We start from the raw sequence: 22,181 nt of genomic DNA on the forward strand, positions 1-22,181 counted from the left end.
GTGTGTGTGTTCTTTACATACTGAACCCTTTCCACAGTTAAATTGTTTCCCCCAAAAAGAGGGAAATTTTGAAGATATTTTCATGATCATCACACTGTGCCATAGAAATTTATTAATAAAAAAATACTTTCGCTGCAGCCATCGAGCTCCATGTGTGTCTCCCCTTCTGGACGATCACGCAATGGCGCCACACCACATGGGCGGTGGATCACGTACCGTAACGAAAGCGTGCGATGCCCAACCATTATCAATTGCAATTATGCTAATAGTTTTAATGGCATTTCGGCGGAGAGGGTGCGAAAGTAAGCTGCCCTCACGTTCCCGTCGGTGTTGGTTGATATTATTAAAAGGAATTGACCGAGAAAAAGAATGAAAAAAAAAAACACATAACCCCGTAATTCCCGCATTCAAAAAAGGAAAGGTAATATTTTCGGGTGGACAAAAAGATAACGATTAATTCTTTCATTAAAATTCTTACCGATCATTATTTGTGTCGGTTTTTTTTTTCATATACTTTCTGTGTGGTTTCTTTTTATACATTCCACATGTGTGTCTCTGTATCTTCTGCTCTTTCTTTCACCGTCTTAACATTTCGTTATAAAATATTGGATTAACGCACGAATATCTGCAGTGCGCACGTTGCGTGCCCTTTTCGGCAGAACGTGCAGCAATGGGGGTCGACCGATGATGGCACCCTCGATCAACTGGTGGGTGACGAATGAATTAACACCGATCAGGCACGCGGGGCGGGTGGATTGAGCGAGCGTGATCCTCATCGGCAGGGCATTAATGATTGTGTGTTACAATTCCACACGACGGTAATGGGACGTTTTATTACCGGCTACCGGCATACAGGGTGATGATACAGGGTGACGCTGCACGTGAACGCGTCGCAAGGGATGCTTCGTGAGACCGCTCCCTGCATGGGTACGTTTTGTTAGAATATTATTTAGTTGCAAAAGCGAAGCTTCGTGTGGTTTTTGTGGGGTAGGAATGTACGTTGTATGAAAATCATGTGATCGTTTTGTTTTATTTTTTCGTTCAGTCTTGCGCGAAATCATTTTCAGTTAAGTAAAACTGCGTTAATATATCTCAAAGATTATATTAGATTAATTAATTGAACGTAGATACTCCCACTTACTTGAATATTAGTTGTATATTTTTAATTAAATTAGTTTCTATCAGGCTCAATAAAACAATGTTTTGGCCATTGGAGGTTTATTATTTTTACGATTGCTTATAAACAAGATTTTGTTTACTTTCGTCAAATTATTAGTCCACATTACAATTTATTTGCTATTTTCTCAAACAAATTAATTTTGTCTAACAATCTGCAGTAAACTAATTTTTGAATTGTCCTTCTACATTGTTGACAGCGTACTAAAATCCAAATCAATCGAGCAATCAGACCAGACCCTTTCAAGAAAAACTCAAAAATCCTTATTGGATTTTGTTAATAAAGTAATAGTTTAATAATTTTATTTCCGTAATTAATTACGTAATAATTTTATTTTCAAAATACATTTTCTATTCTTGTGCACCTGTTCTCCCCGATCGATTTATGTACCTTACATAGTCTATAAGCACTAATTTAAGTACATTCATGTCGGATCTTCAAGATCCCGATGGATTAATCAATAAACATATAAACATATAAACAAAGTGGATTTTTATTTATAATATAGCGTTTATCGAAGTTCATGGATCATTTCCACAATTTATTGGGCGTTTCCCAGAATTTTGAACTATTTTTTATTTGTTATTTGGTCTTAAGTAAAATAATTAACATGTAAAAGGTCGCACGACACGAATACTATTTAACAATGCGGTGCGTGACATTGTATAGATTTTCAATGGGAGATGAACCCCAAAAAATACGTAAACCAACCAAAATAAAGCGTAGGAAGCTCTGTAAGTATTAACATTGATCTCATCGATTAAGTATCCTTTCATAAATCCAAAATCACCACCAAATGATGAGCCATTGAGCTTACATGAGCAATTTATTCTTTCAGCTCCAGTTTTTTTATCATTCCTATCCCATTCTATCTCTAATTTCCTTTCAAAGAGCCTATAAGAAGTAGGTTGGCACAGTTCGATTTGGTTAAAATCAATGTATGACGCAGAAATTACCAGCTAATTAAAGAAATATAAAGGAGAAAGCTGAATAATGAGAAAAGATTGGCTTCATTATAAGATGCTTTCTTACCGTGTCTAGTCACTGCATTGGTGCCAAAAAGCATGTTTCAATTCCACATCTCAAAATAACGTTAATGTAATGTAATATTGCCCTACCCACCTATTGTAAATAATACTTTGTAATGTTGATATTAATTGGTAGAAAACGATATTTTTGTCTTTTCAGTATTAAATCAATGTTCTTGCCATTTGTCTTCTTTCTCGGAGAGTTGCTGATAAGGTATTAAAGGTACACCAGCAATGTTTAAAATTTAAACCGTTTAAAGTTTTACCTCGCTTTAAAATGTTACCATTCCAACAAACATCTCCAAAAGCGTGCCGGCGCGCCGTAGGGGGTACCGAAAAATTCCTCTGCAAACCGATCCTTCCCGACAAAAAAAAACATCATTTTCCTTCGGGTGCGCTACCATGTTTCGTGTTTCGTTTGCAATTTTCCAAATTTTTCATTTCACAATCACGCCCAAGGCATAGTCTTTCCTCCCCATCGTTTTCCATCGCTCCGTTCCCTTGCACACGGAACGTCGGATTATATCGGCTTACAAAGCAGCGGCAAAACGACCGCGAACTACAAAGCTGCACACTGAGCCGAAAATTCCAGCACCCCTCACGCGCCCGTGACAATCCGTGCCTGCCCACACACACACACACACATACACACCCGCGTACATAACAAGCACACCCCCTCGGGGGAACCGCGGCGTCGGCTTACCCCCGTCAGCGAAGGACGTAAATGCGTCTCCCTATTGGCATATCATGTAACACGCCACTAATGAGGAGGCGGTGGCCACGTGGCATCGGCAAACGTTCCAGACGAGCCGACGGCCACCAATCGATTCTGTTCGGTCGTACGACGGTTGGGGACACGGTGTGCACAGCTACCAAAGGATTTAAAGGGTCTGCGTTTCGCGCTTCCGATTTTCCTGCCTGCCTGCCTGCCCGCTGCCTGCCGCTCTTGCGGTCTCTGGGCTGTGTGCAAACTGTTGGCTCTCTTGCGTACACCATCAACCTCTGACAATCGGTGGCAAATTCCGTGCGCTTGCCGCCACCATTCAAAGGCGAACATGTTTATCTAAGGCGGGCTGGTAGGGGGAGGGTTTGCTGCACAGCACATCGCACAGGATCCGGACACAAGAATTACGCTAAATCGGATCGGCTTCTTTCCGTTGAATACTCCCTCCTCCATGACTTGCCAGAACGCACCGACGGGAGCATTCTTTGTGGCCGGTTGAGCAGATGAAAATTCCTCCCGCTTTTTTTACTTTTCTTTTTGCCCTACAGCATCTACAAACGGCAGATAATAACGCTTTGTCAATTCGGAACTGTATTACGGACCAGAGCAATGTGCCGCCGTTCGATCACTATCCGCGTGTGCGTGTGTGTGTGCAGAGAGGGAAAAATATGCATGATCATCAACACCTCACAGCCTACTGAGACCGAAACGGATGCCTGGCCGGAACATGGCGGTGGTAGCGACCGCAATGAATGGCTTTATCCGAGGCTTCGGCTGGTTTTGGTTTCGGCTTGGCACGGAAATAACAGGTCCCAGCGACAGCGACGCCGTGACGCAGCGCCCAACTCACTACACTATGCCAAAGGTATTTACATGCCAAGCCGCCAAACACAACCTGCCACTACGGTTGCGACAGCCGGCTGATCAGGTATGGGTTGTTGGGGTGGGGAGGCAAAAAACAACAACAACATACGCAAGGTAGGCCATGTCATAATCTTCAAAGCGAAGTAATGAATGAATGAATGACGGTGGTGGACAATTGGCTCGGCATGTGCATGAATGAATGGCGGGTGAATTACGGACCAAACGACGATCATGCCGGATGACGGATGGATGATTAGATGGTGGAGCGCTCTTTTTTCTTTCATTCTGTCGGCTGAATAGAACATCCAGTCAAGTCGATCGACGATGAATGGGATCATCACACGAGGGGAGGAAAAAGTGCGTAACCCAGCTGGAGGGCGTTTGAGAGATCGGTAAGAATATTTTAACAGCAGAAGGGTCTCGGGGTGATTAAACCAGAAAAACTAAACTAAAAAAGATTGTAATTGTAAATTGTTTTGCTGACATTCGATTCTGACTTGTAAAACCCTGTAAAGACATTAAAAATACTATAAAACAGCAAATAAAAAAAAAATAATTGTCTAACTAATTTAAATTGTTATCTGCCGAAAACAAAAAAAAAGTTAAATGGCTGAGGATTTAAGAATAAATCGTACAAAACTGTGATTTGGCAAGCAGCGATGTAAGCGACGATCAAACCTAGGCCCAGGGAAGAGGGGGTTTAAATAGAGTATTTTTTATCATTTTTCTTGACCTTTTTCATGTTGATTAACAGCCGCGAAGCCTCTTAAGCAATACGGCCTTTTTGGACCGTTACTCCTGAATAAAAAAAAAAAAAAACAGCCGCGAAGCCCAAACAGGCTGGCATGAGGCATGTATGTATCATGTAACACTGTTATGAATCCCAGCTTGGTAACATTTTTGCATTTATCATCGAACAGAACCATTAATTTGTTCGAGATTATAGCTTCAGCAACTCAAATATAGACGTCTATTAGAGGGTTTTCGATGTGTTCCATGAGTTTTGAACGGTTGAGGTTTTGAGAAGTTTCATCTTAATATTTATTTGTTGCTTGGTGGTTCTTCAACCTCAGAACATAAGAGCCTCAGCGTCAGCTTAAACCTCTGAACATAAGAGCCCTGTCGTATGGGTGTTTTTTTTACTAAACTTCCATTATAGTTCTTAGATTCTCAAGTATAAAACACGCATCTGAATTTATAAACAAACCATTATATTTCATTAGTAGAAATATAGAAAGAGACAGGCAAGGTGCTAGTCTAGGCAAGTCTAGGCAAGGAGGATAAGGATTGATTCGGAGGCCAGCTCCCCAAAAACTAGGATCATCCTGGAGAAACGTTGCTGGAGAAACATGAATATTTGCTCAAAGGTCAATTTTGCAATATATTATTTAACCAATAGAATCTAAATCCGGATCAACACAACAATATAATCCAGACTTCAAAAAACACCTAAAACTGATAGAATTATCTTGATTATCTTGAGAGTCATTAAATACTCAATACCTTCGGCCGTAGCATTCAGATAAATAGTACAATTTGAAATATAGATAAAAAAATCAGCACATCGTATTATAAATAAATTGAGTCCTAACAAGCACCCATGGTCCATGGTCATCCCTGTGACCAGCGTAAATCATGTATTCCCACGAGACCTAATTCCAGCATACGCTACCAGCATCGCACACATCCTAACACAATTACCTTTAATAAGGTGGCATAAAACTCTATTATCATATTTTTATCGTTTAGAAAACAGAGGAAAAAAACAACTACCCACAAATCGCGCGCGCGTGTTTGTGTGTGCAAATTGCGTGTGTTGTGCATCATAAAATTATCATAGCTCATTTTTTATCGCCCGGAAAAAAGTGTCTCAATTTCGTCGCTGCTCTAATCGTTTCTTTACTGCCCCGGCGGCTTGGTGCGCCTGACACATTGCGCGACACGCCACAACAAACCACGGCACTACCTTCCGAACGACCTCCGATCTTTGTTCCGTGCACACTCCCGGAAGCAGCAGTGGGGGAAACAAACGGAACCAACCAACCAACAGCAGAAAAAGGTCGCAACCCATCGAGGTGACATCGAGCTGACATCGACCCACGGTCCAGTCTGACCCTCGGTTCGTAAATCTTTTCATCACGCACACACCGGAACTACGACGAGCCGGGGGAACAGGAACGGGGAAAACCTCCCCTCCATTGTTGCGTTCTCTGCTTGCTGTGGAAAAGGGGGAAAAGTGTGCCGGTGGGCGGACGGACTAGTAAAATGTGACACGTTCAGTGATTTCATTATTACACCGTCCCGTTGAGGGTGGTGGCTTGCTTCATGTTTTTTTTTGCGAACTAGCCATACGCACACGCCAAACGGAAACATGTGTCGACAGCACTTTTCCGGCCACTTTGGAAAACCCACTTCCTCGTCCTACGCTCTCTGCGCTGGGGATGGGGACACATTTATTTTGGTGTCCGATTTTTCCGCTTCTCTTGTAGGCTTTTGTATTTTTGTTGGGTGGAATAAGGATATGGATGGAATAGCTGAGCTGGAAATGAAGTGAGCAAGTTACGGGCAAGCGAGTGAGTGTGTGAGAGCTCACCCAGTCCGTGATGTCTCTTTATCGCTTGCGCTTGTTGTTATTTGTCATTTTGGCTAGTTAGCGCGATAACGATCACGGTCGTACACAATCGTGCGTTAGGCATGCGGGTTTTTCCACCCTCCGATTTGAAAAATTCACCCATACCCAGCGGGTTGCCGGGGCTCGAAGGGCTCAATCGGGCGTGAATTTCGGGTCCGTTATTTTCCCCCTGTTTTGGTGGTACAAATTTTTCAAACCTTTCCCCGGCGAGGGACGCACACACACACACCGTTCGTAATGAACAGGCAAGCACCCGCTAATGATAGGATACGGTTGATCGTCGACATTGATAATGTCCTTTTTAATTTCCGCAATCAACAATGAGTTTTGTGAGTAGACCTTAGTACCGGAACAGTACGGAAAAGGATTTTATGGGCGAATTGTTGACGATGACGTACGGCAGAGATGGTGATCTTGATCTGTTTGATTTGCTGTGAAGTGTGTGATGCTTTGGTGGGACATACGGTAGCTGGAGTGGATGATTGAAAGGGGTGGAAATTATGATGTCAAATGGTGCCAAGGAAAGTGTTTTAGGATTTAAATCAATAGGCAGGACAACACATATAAGCCCAAAATGAATAACACTTTAATAAAATATACCAATGAACTTGAACTGAACAAACGCAACAGCACAAGAATAGCTTTAGTTTTGACCTAAGTAATATATGATATAGAAGGATGATGATGGCCGGTCTGGTGGTACAGTCTACAAGTCATACAACTTCACAACATGCCCACCATGGGTTCAAGCTCCGAATGGACCGTACCCCCATATGTAGGAGTGACTATCCTGCTTTGTGTAATCAATAAAGTCACTGAAATCCTAGCCCACTAGTGGTACTGGCAGGCCTTGACCGACAACAATTGTTGTACCAAAGAAGAAGAAGCAGAAGAAAAGAAGAAAAAGAAAAAGAAAAAGAAAAAGAAAAAAAAAGAAAAAAAAGAAGAACAATAAGAAGAAGAACAAAAAGAAGAAGAAGAAGAAGAAGAAGAAGAAGAAAAGGATAATTCTGTCAATGATAACAACTATTACTAATTTGTGAAAGAATTGAAAGTATTTCCTTAAATATCTGCTCGAGATAATTTGGTGGCTAGTTCAAATAGAAGTTGAGGTACCATTAGATTGAAAGATCAGTTTTTTGTACACTATACTAAGGATTACCACCTTGACTATCATTAACATTTTTTCATTATTCTTCTTCATTTTTCATAGCTTTTTAAAATCATTTAAAGTATGTCTGACAAGTTACAAGGTTCCCCATTATTTATAGAGTATTTTCCAAGGATTTTCGGACGTTTATGTCAAGGTATTTTCCCAGGAACGTTTGTATGTCAAGTCTCAATCCGATTTGTACACTGTTTTCTATCGTATTTTAGTATCGGTCACACAAACTATCGACTTGTGCCATTTTTTGTTATTTACATCACATTTCTAGTACAAAATTAAAAAAAAGAAATCAATCAATAAATCGTGAGATTAATTTAATAACATTTAGGAAACATAAAAAATAGTCGTACCAAGCGTTAATAATATAACTGATTTGGTAAAGTGTTATAATAAAAGAAACCTTCTGTTTTCTTTGCTAGAACTGTGTACTCTGTTTTATGTATAATAGATGAAACTGGCTTCAAACCCATATTCAAAAATTAACTCAACGTCTTGTAGCTTGTGTCCATGCAAATGACATTTAAAACCAAACATGATCTTGAGCTATTTTATCTTAATAACACATTTTGAAATTATTTTAAATTAAAGTTTTCAATAACTGATTGTTAAAATCGTCTTTAAAAGGGTGAATTTTCAAACTTACATTATATTTCTATAGCCCTACAACATCCCAACAAGCCTCAAATGTCGTATTTTAGCTATAGCTGTCGTGTATTGCAGGGGTCTTCAAACTACGGCCCGCGCGACACATGCGGCCTTCGAAAGCCTGAACGCGGCCCAGTGATGAAAAGCAATCTATTATTTTGAATATTTGATAAATGAACTTAGTATTTTCTTTAGAAAAAAAAAAAACGAGATTTGATTGTTTCCATTGACTAAAGGTAGTGTCAAAATGGCCCTCAACAACGTCAATTGCCGAGTAATGCGGCCTGCGTACTGAAAAGTTTAGAGACGCCTGTTGTATTGTGTCACGTTTCGTTTCCGCACATTACCTCCTTAAACACTCTACGTGAATATTTATTTAAATGCCTCTTTTTCTTGTCTTTTATCTGCTTGCTATATTTGCTACTACAACACCCAACCCTTCCTAAATAGCTTCTAGTTTTTGTATGTGCTTCATTCAAACATCAAACCTTACCCCACCGATCGGTAGCGGAAGTCCGAACGTCTTAAGCTCAACGGACAAACGGATCAGATATCTGGCCGTTTTTATGCTGCATCCGAAAGCCATTTCAGCAAAGCCTCCCCAATTCCCGTACAACAACAACGGCCGACTCGAACTGACCAAATCACACTCATCCATCTCGGCCTCGTCTGAGGCTGTGAAGCCGTGTATCGAATTCCTTTACATCTCGTTTCTCGTCCGTCGCGCACCTTTCCGCAACAACCACTTCCCTCCGTGCTGTGGACAACTTATCTAAACACCATCATTCTAAAAACGATAAACTTTTATTTTATTGATTCTGAAATCTATCCACCACTATCCGTCCGGCACCGGGAGGATCATTTCGAGCTTTGCCCGCTGTTTACGATCCCGAGAACGATCCCCGATGTCATAAAAAAGCACCGGCGAAATAGACAGAGCACAACACACAGACGCGCGCGCGCGCGGCCAACGGGTTTCGGGTGATAGTGAAAAGGGAAGCATCGCTCTATACTATGCTGCTCCCCGCTCCCACCCCATCCATCCAGTCATCCATCTCTTCCTATGCTACGGACCCGTTCAACCGGTTGAGGATGATTCGCGGTCCCCTCGGACTCGCGACCGTACGCAAATCGCAGCGAACTCAACACGGGCGCGCCACAATTTCGGGATATGCTGCGGGGCTGCCATAAAATGCTCAAATACTACGTTCAATCGTACCGCTCGGTACTCGGTATAAATTTTATTGCATCATCTCCCCCTTTCTTCCACCTTCATAGTCACCACCCCCTGTCGAAGAAGGGATTGATCGAGGCGCTTTGCTTCCTCGCTGGCAGCCTCAAACGTGTCTTTGACGCCCCGGTCAACTCGCGCACCCGAACACGGATCTGCTGCTCCGCCGGAATATGATTATATACACGACAGTGGTGAGTTTGGAAAGATCACTCTCGAAATCGCCCCCGGGGCCGGTCAAAACGAAGCAGTGATGAATGGTTAGGCGAAGGTTTCAGGAGGTCTTCTAGGCGCCTTTTTTTGTTGTTGGGCTGTTTCAATTCCGGGGTGTTCAATGTCAGCAAGGAGCATTTATCTTCCAGTGTTACGCCAAAATGGGACAAATACTGCATGCAATGAACGTTTTGTAGGTGGAAACCTGATCTTTCGACAGTGCCAGACTAACAGGCTCTCTGCGATAAGAAGATCTAAAGAAAAGCGTGAAAAATCGAAAAACAATCCCTTTTCTCCTTTCACATCTTCCCTAAAGTGCTCTAAAATACCATAAGCAAGTGTTTTTTAACACGCTCTTCCGACAGGCTAACATGGACTTGTTATGCATCTTTTGGAAAAAGGATCGTGAAGCGACAGCAAACCCAGCAAGGGATCACGTCGCGTGCACTTGCAGCTCAACTAGTCGTTTAGAAGAAAATCAAACCCTTACCTAATCTGGCTGGTAATGATCGGTTTTGAAGGCGGTAGGATAGTGTTACGTTGCTTATTTATTGCCTAGGACCACAATTTGCATGTAGCTTTGGGTAAGGATAATCCTTTAGAAAGAAAAGGCATAAAGAGATGCATTTGAGATTCAATTTTTGGCTGATTAATTGCTCAAGTGTTGGTTTGCGAGTACCAGAAAAGGGAGTTTTCAGAACAAATCTAAGTATGAACATGACATTGCATGGGTGTTTTAGTTTTGGTTTCGTAGAATTATATTCATTGCATTTTCTAGGACCAATTAATCATGGTTTAGTAGGTTGTTCTTGCTCACTTTTTATGCTTTGATGTCTCCTTTTTAAGTCCTTGGCTCACGAATTACAGTTTAGTTTTCTGTTAAGCTGCACTTAACTCAATATTGACAGGTATTAATTCAATACAAACAAATGTTTAGTACAAATTGATATTTAGGACTCAAGATATTCGTTTGATCCTGAGTATAACGATTTCTGATCTAGAAGATCTTCTAAATAAACAAAACAAATCGATGGAATAGTTTTGTTTCCTCTGTTTTTCTTTGTTTTTCTTTGTTTTTTTTTGTTTGTTTGTTTTGAAATAAGTTCATTTATATACACACAATTTGTGTTGCATTTGTGCTATTCCATGGTCATAAGTAAACAATGAAATTTCAATCTAAATCATCAATTTATGCCACTAACATCATGGCAGATATAAAGCTCATTAATCATTGCTTTTTAGCTATCCGTTTCAATTGTTTAAAATGGTGTTAATATTGTTGATTCTATTGAACTTTTCTCGCATAGAACTCTCATAGGGAATTAAGAATCTCTTGTCATCAATAGAGAATCCAAAATGCTGTTGAATGACCCTATAACAAGCTCAATGTATCAGCTGCCGTACTACAGCAGAACATTCGTTCAAACTGTTTTGTAATTGTTAGTCAGAGTGTCAGCTTCTTGATGAATAGCAGCTTGCACAATTGTCGGGCGTGATTAATCACTGGGCTTCTTCCTTCAAAAAGTCCTTCAAAATTAAAAACACAACTTCTTCTATATACCGTTCATCAATGAAGTGCTGCTTAAAAACTATCCCCGAAACCCGCCACAAGGACACGCAAATGCCAGTCATTCAAATAATCATAACGTCCAGCGCACCCGAAGGGACTCTTCTCGATTACACACACACACACACACACACATTATCCTTCCTCTTGCATACCCTAAAAATTACTCAATGAAACGGCAAACGACTTCTGATAACCGTTTATCTGAGATTTCCCTGAAATCGAACCCGAGGAACGCCTTCGGAACAGTGCCATCTTCAAGCAAACGGACACCCTGCGGCCATACCCAGGCCACAGCAATCACAAATGTCATTTCGCTTTGCAGCAAGCCAACAAAAAAAGGAAGCAAAAAGAAGACATTCTCCCATTCGACTCACAAGGCAAGGAAACACATTCGGGGCACGATCGATTTCCGTACGTCCGATCGATTCCAGCGGCTGCTTCCCTTTTTGCACAACCAACGCGTGCATCGCCCGGTCGGGCACAGTTTCAGTAGCTTGACAATTCTATATTATTAGGTGGAAATTATGATCATTTTCATGTCTCCACTCGACATTCATGGCTACCGCAAGTTGCTACCGGGCAGCAGGATGGTACGATCGAAATGATCGAGACGAAACCGGGCGGATATGGCAGCGAGCGCGGTGACGGTGGCGACGAGAGCTCATCTTCCATTTTCCCCAGGCTTTGTGCGGGGTAATTACTGTAATTTGAGGCATCTTTTCTTTGTCCTCCCGGGTGTGCCATCATCGTCCGGCGCACCTCCACTTGAGGTTTGTGCTTGTTTTTGCACAATCGAAGTTGGCTTTTTCCTTTCTTTTTGGTCTGCCGTTGCCTTTTGGTTGCTCCACACACACACACATACACACAAATCAATGCCGCCTGCGATCATTGTACCCGAATATGCTCGTTTTGCGTTGTGGCAAGTGTCAATTTCAGTTTTGATTTTTGAATGTCTTTGTCTTGTGAGGTGCTTTTTCCTGTGCAAGCCGTGCGGCACGATTTTTTTTGTTCAGTATCTTTTTTAGCTCTAATTTAGCTCAACTTCTAGGACCTTCAATTCCCTTTTAACCAGAAGTGTTTTTTCTCTGTTTTTCTTTCCTTACTGCAACCGAGCTGCTACCCGGTCAAGAGGCTTATAATTAGAAAGCGCTATATTTTGACCAATATTATCTCGAGCCGGGGTGAGAAAAAGGAACGGAATAGGCCTGTTTTTTTTAGATTCTCCCTGCAAAAGGTTCACGGTTTTTATACAGCATCATCCAGCTCAACCAACAACAAAAAAAGGGCAAGACGAGTGGCAAACTACAGAGCAGAGCTGCCTTTGCCCGATCGTTTCGTTTCATTTCGTGTGTTTTCTTTATTGCGCTACACTTTTAACAGCCACCACACTGTGTTGGTCCTCGTTCGGAAGCCTGCCGTGAGGATGGTATGAAATTTTTACAACTAAACTGTCTGCAAAGAGGGCCGCCAGTTGCGCAAAAGCAGAGCTGCTTCTCGTTACCGTACTCCACGTTCAGCAGTTGGCTGGTTTTAACAGCGTCGTTTTTCGATGCCGCTTTCTTGTATTGGTTCAAACAAAATCAGTTGTAAATCGGTAACTGTTTGTAGTGTTTTAAAGGACCTTTTCTGTATTTGCTCGAGCAAAAGGAAAGAATGTAAAAATTAAAAGCTTAGCAATGATTACTTTTGCAATTCAATGACCAGAGGTGAAAAACGTATTGGTTATGCTGTGGTGCACAATGTGTTCAATTATTTCTCAGCAACTACAAAAATTGGATAAAGTCGTCACTTCAAGAACGAAAAATAAACACTTTATACAAACCATTGTTCCATTAGAATGTCATTGAAATGTAGTAAATAAGAACTTTTAACCGTTAAGAAGTAGCAAATGCTTTCCTTTTTATTACTGTTTAAATGTTTAATACTGCTGTGTGAAAAAGTCTGAAGCTACCACCCAAATTTCGAAATAAGTAATAAAAATTTTGTAAAAGTGATAAACCATAAGACATGTCTAGCAAATCATTCAAAAAAATAAGCCTATAATCTAAAATAAGAGGCTTAGCAAAGAAGAAAAACAAACTTAGCAAATCGAGCGTCTCCTTGACAGCAACACCACACATGACCCGCTCTAGAAACGTTCTTCCCACAAGCCTACTTAGAGCATGGCTTGTAATGTTTTTAACCTTTTGAACTGCAGCTCATCATCATCATCATCATCATCATGTTCCCATCATCCCAACCAGCACGACCGGACGCTCAATTATTTCCGATTAAAATCGTATTAATGCACACCCACCGGATTGCCACCGTGGGTTTGACGTCGGTACACCTAGCAAATTGGAGCAAAAGCTATCAAACCAACTTACCTAACCTACACGTGCCATCGCTGTTGATCCTGCTACCACCAAACCCCGTTGCAAACCACCATTTTGTCACCCGCGTAAGCCAGAGTTTATATTAACATACAAAAAATCCTCCATTCTACACACCGCAGTGCGTCACCGAGAGTAGGATTTTCAGTTTTTTTCGCTCTCTCGTCCTGCCACCGCGACTTCGCTTCGGCAACGGCGCCCACACGGCGGGAGATTGCGCGCACGTGCGGCAAAGGAAATAATGAGCTCCTAGCCCGTGTACTGCGCTCGGAGTTTTCCTTTTCCTTTACTGCGTGAATGGGAAACACGTGCGACAAACATAACCACCACCGGAGGAGGTCCTGCCACTGCCAGTGCACGGTAGCAGGGCGCGTGTAAGTCCTTACCTGTCCCGCTGGCTTCGGATGTATTAAATAGCAAAAAAAATAACATTTATTAAAGCTCGAGTAGTGTTTTAATTTATCCTGTTTTCTCTCTTTTTTATTTGTCCGTTCATTCTACCAAGCTGCAAGAAATGGGTTTTTTTACGCTTCCCAATTTTACTTCCATATGTTTTCACTTCATCTTCCCGAAGGTTCGTAGCTTGAGAAGAGGGAAAAATTATTTCCATACCTTTTGCCTACATCACTAGTTAAACGATTGTTTTTTTACCCCCCAAACAAACATACACACACGTACACGCTCCTTAAAGATAGTTACTACCTAAAAATGTCTAAATCTACGTTTTTCGTTTGTTTTGATATAAATAAGAACTTTCCCCTCGCTCCGTTGCTTCTAAGGATGCTATCGAAAATGGTGTCTCTCGCTCGCATTGTTACAACACGTTTTTTTCTATTCCACTATTTCCTCTGTTAAGCGGGGAAAAAGGAAAAAAAAGAAAGGTAAAGACAACTAACGTTCTAAGCTTACTCGCTATCAAGTGTCTGTACAGTGTCTGCCGCCGCGTGCGCTGGTCTGAGGGGTCTGAGATTCCTCCAACAACCACGGCAAAGACTACTTACTTCTAGTGCTACACATCCCGGCATTTTGCCTTTTTGAAATTTGTTCCGTTTGTTTTTTTTGCTTTCTTCCTATTTATTTGAGCATCGGTTTTGAGCGTCGGTTCGAGGAGCGGACATGTATTTACTTTCACCTTTCTTTGCCGCGCCCCCCGGAAGAAAGGGCGCCACTACCAGCTGGCGGCAGCGTAACGATCGTAATTATCCTAACTCACTCCTCATGCTGAGTTCCGTGTTCCCCGTGACGTCCCACGAGAAACAGATGCGTGGCTAAAAGATGAAGGAAAAACACCAAATTCTGCTGTGTTCTCCACGTTACGTCATAATTTATGAACTACCTAGTGTAGTACCCTACAGTTTGAGTATTTTCGCTCCATTTTGTTTCATAAATTTTACATTTGTCTCACGCTTGAGACGGGCGCCGTGCCAGACTGGCCCGAGGAAGTAGGTTTTTTTTTGGGGAGAATTTGGTTTGAAGATTGATAACTTTTAGATGCTTGCAACGTGAGCTTTCTCGATGTTTGAAAGAGAAAAAAACTCAATCCCAATCGATCGACAAGAGCCGGTACGATTAAATTTAATGCGTCCATTCAATGGAAATCAGCACCGAGCGAATGGGTCAACGTTTCCGCTAACAAGACAAGCAGCAGGCAGCAGGTCCACCCCGCAAAAGAATGACCAGAAACCCAGAAAGGTGATTGCCGTTCCGTGTACGCGCTGAATTGAATTTATTGCAGCAAAGATACGCAGACCAACCGAAGGATACGCAGTGGACAACGCCACAAACAGAAAAGGAATTACAATCCATTGTGGGGATACGATGCGTCTTTGTATGTGTGTGTGTGTGGTTTTGAGGATTATCCTGGGACTGGGCAAACGGGATTTGCAATTCATGAGCGTCTCCAGCCTGATCGAGAAGGGGACGAGAGTACACGCCGGATACAATCGTTCGTTGTTGCGCCCCAGAGCAGGGAGATTGATCAATCAACTTCGATTCAAATCAATGAGCAATGTCACCAAACGAATGGAGATTATCCCCTTTGGGAGATACACAAGCTTCACCCAACGCAGCTTTAACATGGAAAGCTCACCGGTTCTTACGCGAAGAGGCAACCAAACCAGCGAAAAAAATGGCCGTTCAAATAGCAGCACGGGAGGCCAGTTGACCAGAAGACGATAGATCAACATACAAAAAAGACACGGTTTTGTTTGAACGGTTGAAAAACATGAGAAAAATCATACCACAACTATGCTGCCGCCTGTAAGGCGTAATCATATGTGCATACATTATTATTAAGAATCTCTTCCATACGCGATCAACCGTATGTGTTTGTGTGTGTGTGTTTGTCTGTGTTTATGATGATGTTTTAGCTAGCCAGGTTATACTAGACCGCCATTTTTTACCCCTTCACTCCGTGTGTGTGTATGTTATTCTGTGTGTTCTTTTCGCTTCTTTTCTCTTTTCTACGCGTTTTTCAAACAGTTTGCCTTCCTCTCGTCGAAGCCCATCAACTGCAGTCATCTATTCGTTGTGGATTCGTTGGTTTTATAAAAATGTACTCGCTTTTTTTGTTTTGTCTTCTTTCTTCCGTTCTCATTGCTCTGTTCTTTTGCCTCTTCTCTTGTTCTATATCTTGTCCTTCACATCTCTCCACGTGTATGTGGCACTGTATGAGCGGCTGTCTTTTTTTTTTGTTCGTGCTTGTTTTTGCTGTTAATATTATTGCTTCTTCTCTTTTCTTCTCTGCTTTTGCTTCTTCTTCTTGCAAACACACAAGTTTCGTTTATGTTTTACGTTTTATCCCTTTCTCTTCACTACTTCAACTCTCTCGCTCTGCTTTTTCGTACTGGGCGTTTATGTTCATTTTTTCTGCGGTTTATCCTCTTTTTTTTATTGCTTGCACTACAAGTTTTTTTTTCTTTGCTCACTATTGCGCTTCCTGCATGCTGGACTGTTGTTGCTGTTTTTGCCGAGCCGTTTCGTTGCGGTGAGATTTTTCCATCACGCCAGTACCCGCCTACTGGCACTGGTTGGCATGGGGAGTGTGGTATGGAGCAAACGCACATAGCAACCATGTCTTTGGCCGGTGCCGAAAGCTTTCATCCCCATCCCCCCCCCACCCATCAGAGCGCACAGGAATGCTGACGGTTGAGGGGAAGCGGGCGGAAGAATCGAATCCGCTACAAAGGCAAATGCGTGACATGCTTGCTCTTTCGATTGCATTCATTGCATGTCCGGGGCGGTGTAAGTTGGGCCTTTTTGTATATGCCTTTGCTGGTTGGGCGCACGCCCCATTCCCTTTGCTTGCAACATATTTTCCCTCTCTCTCTCACTCTTTCTCTTACGATCCCCTCATTTCCAGGGCATAGTTTGTTTTTTTTTTTTGGTGCTGTGCCCATCAGGCCGGATAATCGAAATGAAGGAAAGAGAGAGAGAACAACACGCACACGAGCATTAAAAAAAAGCGACCGAAAATTTGAATATAATAACATCATTGTGTTACCGCATGACATGACCGTGGGCAGTCACCGGGAAGCGCACACGAACACACACACACACAGGAACTCCCCCTTTGGTGTCTGGGGAGAGAAGTTAGTTGGGGAAGTTAGTTTACATTTTCATCTCCATTTTAGCTTATTTCATCAACAAATCACAAACGCACACACGCACATTCACTCGTTCACGCATGTTGCCACAAAAAAACAACTAATTTTCCATTGGTTTTTATCGCTTGATTGGGTGTTCCTTATCCGTTTTTGCGCTTGCTGCCTGCTTGCACCTGATGTTAATCACTCTCTGCCCTTTAACGCACCTGTTTTTTGTGTTACTTCTCTTATTCTCTCACCCTCACTGCACAGCAACTTTCCCAAAACTTTCCCCGTCCCCGGTCTCGGATCACAACAGCCCTCCTCTCCCCCCCCCCCTTCCCCAATCGCACGCTCGCACAATCACTCACGGAGCTTTCGCCGCACCCACCGGCGGTGCGGTATCGTCGTTTTGGTCGACGGGACCACCGGCCGCCGGCGCTGCTTCACCCGCCAGCAGCCGTCGTATCCAGCGCCGAAGATGCACTTGCCACTGCATTCTCGACTGCGTGTGTTGCTAGTCGAGCGACGAGGGGCTGCCGGGGCCGCCCATAATGTAGGAACCGGGGCTGTGCGAAACGTACCCGTCCAGGTCGAGCGAACCGTCGCCCTTGTCCGAGTCGATGATTTTGCCCTCCTGCTTCATCATCATTCGGCGCCATTTTGCGCGTGCGTTCTGGAACCAAACCTATTCGTAGGAGGTGAGAGAGAGATAGAGGAGAGCATAGCGTTAGATATCAATGTATTGATTGGAGCTGGATGATTGAAAATGGAGCTTCAATTTCTCATAGAGTTACTTTAACTTACTTTAACTAAAAAAATCGGAAGCCTTTAACTATACAAAGCCTTGGGAACACTCTGGAAGGGGTTTAGTTATACTATTTTACTTGAAGTACTAGTTCTATTCATTTAATTTGATTATTGTCAACAAGATAATGAAGGTTTGGCAAAGAATATTCACATTTCTATTAGATTTCAATTACAATAATGTTCTTAACACATTGAAACTGATTAACAAGATGCCACTACGTGAACTAAACTGAACGAAATTATCTTTTCAATGATATATTCACTAGTTCTGTACAACTAAATGTAAAATATATCTTATATGGCCTATTCTTTTACGCAAGTCTCATTAGACAAATAAACCACGTGTTGTTATGCTCTCTTCTTAATAACCTTGCTGGTAATCTTATAAAATAATCATTCGTGAGTTCTACTAGCTATGTTTTTTTCTCTCTTATTCTTCTAACCATTCTTCAAGCTATTAACCTATTTAAAATGAATACATTAACAATGCCTTCTTACCTGTAGCACACGCTTCGGCAGTCCCGTCTTCTGGGACAGCTGCTTCAGGTCCTTCGCGTCCGGATTGTGGTTGATGGCGAAGTAGGACTTCATCGTGCGGAGCTGATGGTGCTTGAAGGACGTCCGCATCCGTTTGGCCCGGGACGAGGAACCGAGCCCCCGGCTAAATCCCAGGTCCAGATACTCGGTGTTCAGGTCTGAAAGGTGAAGAAACCCCATGCGGGGAAAACGAGACCGATGAGTAAAAGACAATCGACTGTATGGTGTATGTACACCCTCTGTCCCCGTACCCGGTCAGGGGGGCTTTATTGCCAACTCACTCCCTAGAGCCTCGAATAGCAAATGTATTGGGTTCTTGTCTTCTTGTACTACCGTTTTATGGACCAACGCAAAGGGGCCCGCTGGACAGAGGAAACGAAACGATGCCCACCCTCTGTCACTAGCCTCGGTGTGAAGCTGGGCGCAAGGGGAGATCGGTTTTTCGCTACTTGGCCACTGCGCGAGAGCGTGTGTATGCCGGTAGATGTAAAGGTTCGGGGGCTTTTTTTAATGTTGTAGTTGCTCCTCTTGCCTTCCCAATTCCAACCGCGTCCGGGCCCTTCATCACGCAAAGAGGGTGTGACTATCCCTGAGCTCATTGTGCGTTTTGTTGCTGGTCAGGCACCATAAAACTCGGCATCGGCTAGGCAAACCCCGCGCACACAGCTTGTCTCCTCTCTCTCTTGTCTTGACTTCTTCAAGGGTTTTCAGGTTTTCGGTGGAGGGAAATAAACGTACCTCAACAACCTATGGCCTCCCCGCGTTGTAGGGATGCTGGCAGTCAGGGCAACGAGCGTGTGCACCGGTCATGAACGGGCAGCTACGCCGACATGTACCGCGCAACCTTCAACCTTCTTTTCGGGGTGCTGGCCGGCCTGGCACACTCATGGCCACATAATAATCGTAAAAAACGGCAAAACTCCGATGTCTTTATCGGGGACATGGTGGATGTGTCTGGCAAGTCGACAAGAGGCTCTGGGAGAAAACTTCGTTCACCAGCAAAGCCACATGGACGTGGAGTGTTTTCTTGGAAAGCGGACCGGGCAGATGGGGCAGCGATTCTCATTCCCAAGGTCATCAAAATGTCGTCTGTCACCGGCAGCGAACAGTGACGCAAAAACTTGCTACACCTTGTTGAAGGTTTCCAGAGAGAGAGACACATCCTTTTAAAAGCCATTGAAGCAGGTGAAACCTGACGTTTGAGCATAGGATTTTTGATTGCGGAGGTTAGTCTACAAGCTCTCGAAATGTTTATACCACATCACTACTGAGTCACTAAAATGACGTTTCGGTAAATGTTTACAACTTTGTGTCATAAAAGATGCCCCTGCTTCCTAGGCCCTAAACATCCAAATGTTACCTAGGCGAGGTGAGATTGATTCTAACCAACAGACGCTGTTCCCACGCTAGATGGTTTGTTGCGTCTCTTTTCTAGTGCCTTTCCACATCCAGTAGATTCATTCCATGTCTCTCTGTTGTGTACCACGGCCTTAAAACTGGGTTGATCTTTCCGACTCTTCCGAAACCCGGTAGCTACCTGATGTTACGCAAATCGAACACCCTCCATTGTGGTTACACTACGCTAAGGTCAGACTCGGGTCAGCTCCGGCACTCCATGAGCCTGAGGTGGCGCGTTCGGATCGGAACCAAAGAGTGCGGCAACTTCCAGTAGCCGATCAGCCAGACAAAAGGCGGCTCCAGCATAACAATGTTTCCAAAAAATCATAGACCATAGACACCCGTTGTAAGGCCGTTCGGGCCGTGTGTCGGTGAACGATCGATACGAGAAGCAAAGCACCCCGTCTCAGACAAATTACAGTGAAGCCCGTGGTGGTAGACGGGGAGTGAACCACCTCCTTCGTGAGCGGGAAGCAAAAGACCACACTCAAAAATGCATGATCTATCCGACTCCGGGACTCCGACTATTAGAATTATGCTACTTGTTATTTCTTCTCACTTGCAAGGCGATTCCGAACACAGACATACACACACACTCCGGTGAACCGGTAGCGGTTGCCGTCAATCGGTCTTCTGAAAGGACTTTAGAGAGCACCACAGAGGGAGAGCGGATGGGGCGTGCCAACTCCCGTAGGGTACCGAGAGCAAATAATAATAACCGGGTTCAACCCGCACCGACCAGACAATGATACTGTTTTCCTTGTCGGTTCCCTTTTTTTTTGTTGGATCTCTTTTTTCAAGCAGTGTGTATGCTCTCTGTGTTTGGTTGGTCGGTTCGATGGTTTGGTTTGACCGGCCGACTACCAAACGGTCCGCTTGTGGCGGGCTACTTCGGTGGCTTAATATTAAGGTTTGCACGTTGTATTCTTTTCCTGCCCTCGGGGGTTTTACTTCTTTCGGGAGTTTCTGTTTTTTGTTACTTTTCTTTTCATTTTCCATCCCATAGCTTTAGTTGCATTTTTTTTTTCATTTTTCTTCTATTTCTTTGGGGTTTCTTTCTTTCTTTTACACCCTTTTATGGAGCCCTTAGGCGCCTGAAGTTGTCAAATCAATGAAATCTGTGCGGATGAACCGGGGGTGGAGTGCCAGTAAACGGTGTAAAAGAAGAAGAAGAAGAGGAAGACGCAGTCTGCAGACAAAAAAAAACAATAACAGCCCGAGAGGCACAGGAAACGGAAAAACTCGGCAAACAACCGGCAAACAACCGGCTACAAACCCGGAGGGCGTTAAAGTCGATGGTTTGAGCTTCTGGGTTTTTTTTTTGCTTCTGCTTCTGCGTTTCCTCTCGACCTGGCTGGACTTGAGGCCTCGGGTGATGGTCACTGTTTGGGAGTTGGCACAGAAAACTGTGCTCACGACTTTGGTGTTTTGTTTTTTTTTTTTTCGGTCCAAAAAGGTGCGTAATTGTTCGAATGATCGGGACGTTGCTGAAATGCTCCTTGCAGGGATCTGACTAGTGAAAATTGAATAAATGTCCCCGCAGGACACAGAATACATAAAGAGTTTGAGCGTAGTTTTTCCAACAAAGTGTGAGCAGTAAAACATCGCAAAACACCATTAAATTGCTTTTCAACAACATTCAATTGACTAGATGTGCGAATAGAGTTGGAATTATATTTATTTATTTTTTATTTCAGATTTGGAGTTAAAAATATATCTTTATTACTGTTACTGCATTTTAAGCAGCACCGATCGTTTAACGAACAAATCGTTTGCTTGCGGAAGATGTCTGGCATTGTCTTTTTACAAAACATGAAGAAGCGCATAAGTAAATTGAAGAATGCTCCCAGACTGAGAAGGAGGAGCTCTCGCTGATTAAACAATCCGGCAAACCGGTTTCTGGTTCGTCCACGTCCGCGCTGGGTAACACCGGTTAGCCGAACCAATTCGATGCACCCATCCAAAGTGTATCTTGCCACGGAACTACCTTTCCAGCTTCCAACACAAACAGCACTGGCCAGCATCCCTCCGTCAGTCCGGGAAGGGTTTTTTCCTTCTTGTGTTTACCCCTGTACATTCTACCCTGCACCGGTGGGTCTCGCCATCCCACAGCAATACAGCGTGGAGTCGTTAATCATTACAAAAAACAATGGTACTTCCTCGGGAGTTGATTTGTTTTTATTGTTTTGGGTTGTTCTTTTTCCGCTTTTGTGCTCCCATCGGAAAGG

At 43.2% G+C, this 22,181-nt stretch overlaps 1 protein-coding gene across 1 annotated transcript in view; it reads right to left on the minus strand.

Moving 5' to 3' along the window:
- Window positions 1-14,074: 14,074 nt before the first annotated feature.
- The window catches only part of LOC120902785 (protein apterous), a 65,981-nt gene continuing 57,874 nt past the window's right edge, over window positions 14,075-22,181 (minus strand). The window contains exons 7-8 of the mRNA XM_040311781.1: window positions 18,517-18,713; window positions 14,075-17,896 (exon numbers count right to left, since the gene is read on the minus strand). Coding sequence (XP_040167715.1) covers window positions 17,726-17,896; window positions 18,517-18,713 — 368 coding nt within the window. The 3' untranslated portion in view covers window positions 14,075-17,725. The remainder of the gene's footprint in view (window positions 17,897-18,516; window positions 18,714-22,181) is intronic.

Source organism: Anopheles arabiensis, chromosome 3, assembly GCF_016920715.1.
Source record: "Anopheles arabiensis isolate DONGOLA chromosome 3, AaraD3, whole genome shotgun sequence".
Taxonomy (NCBI): domain Eukaryota; kingdom Metazoa; phylum Arthropoda; class Insecta; order Diptera; family Culicidae; genus Anopheles; species Anopheles arabiensis.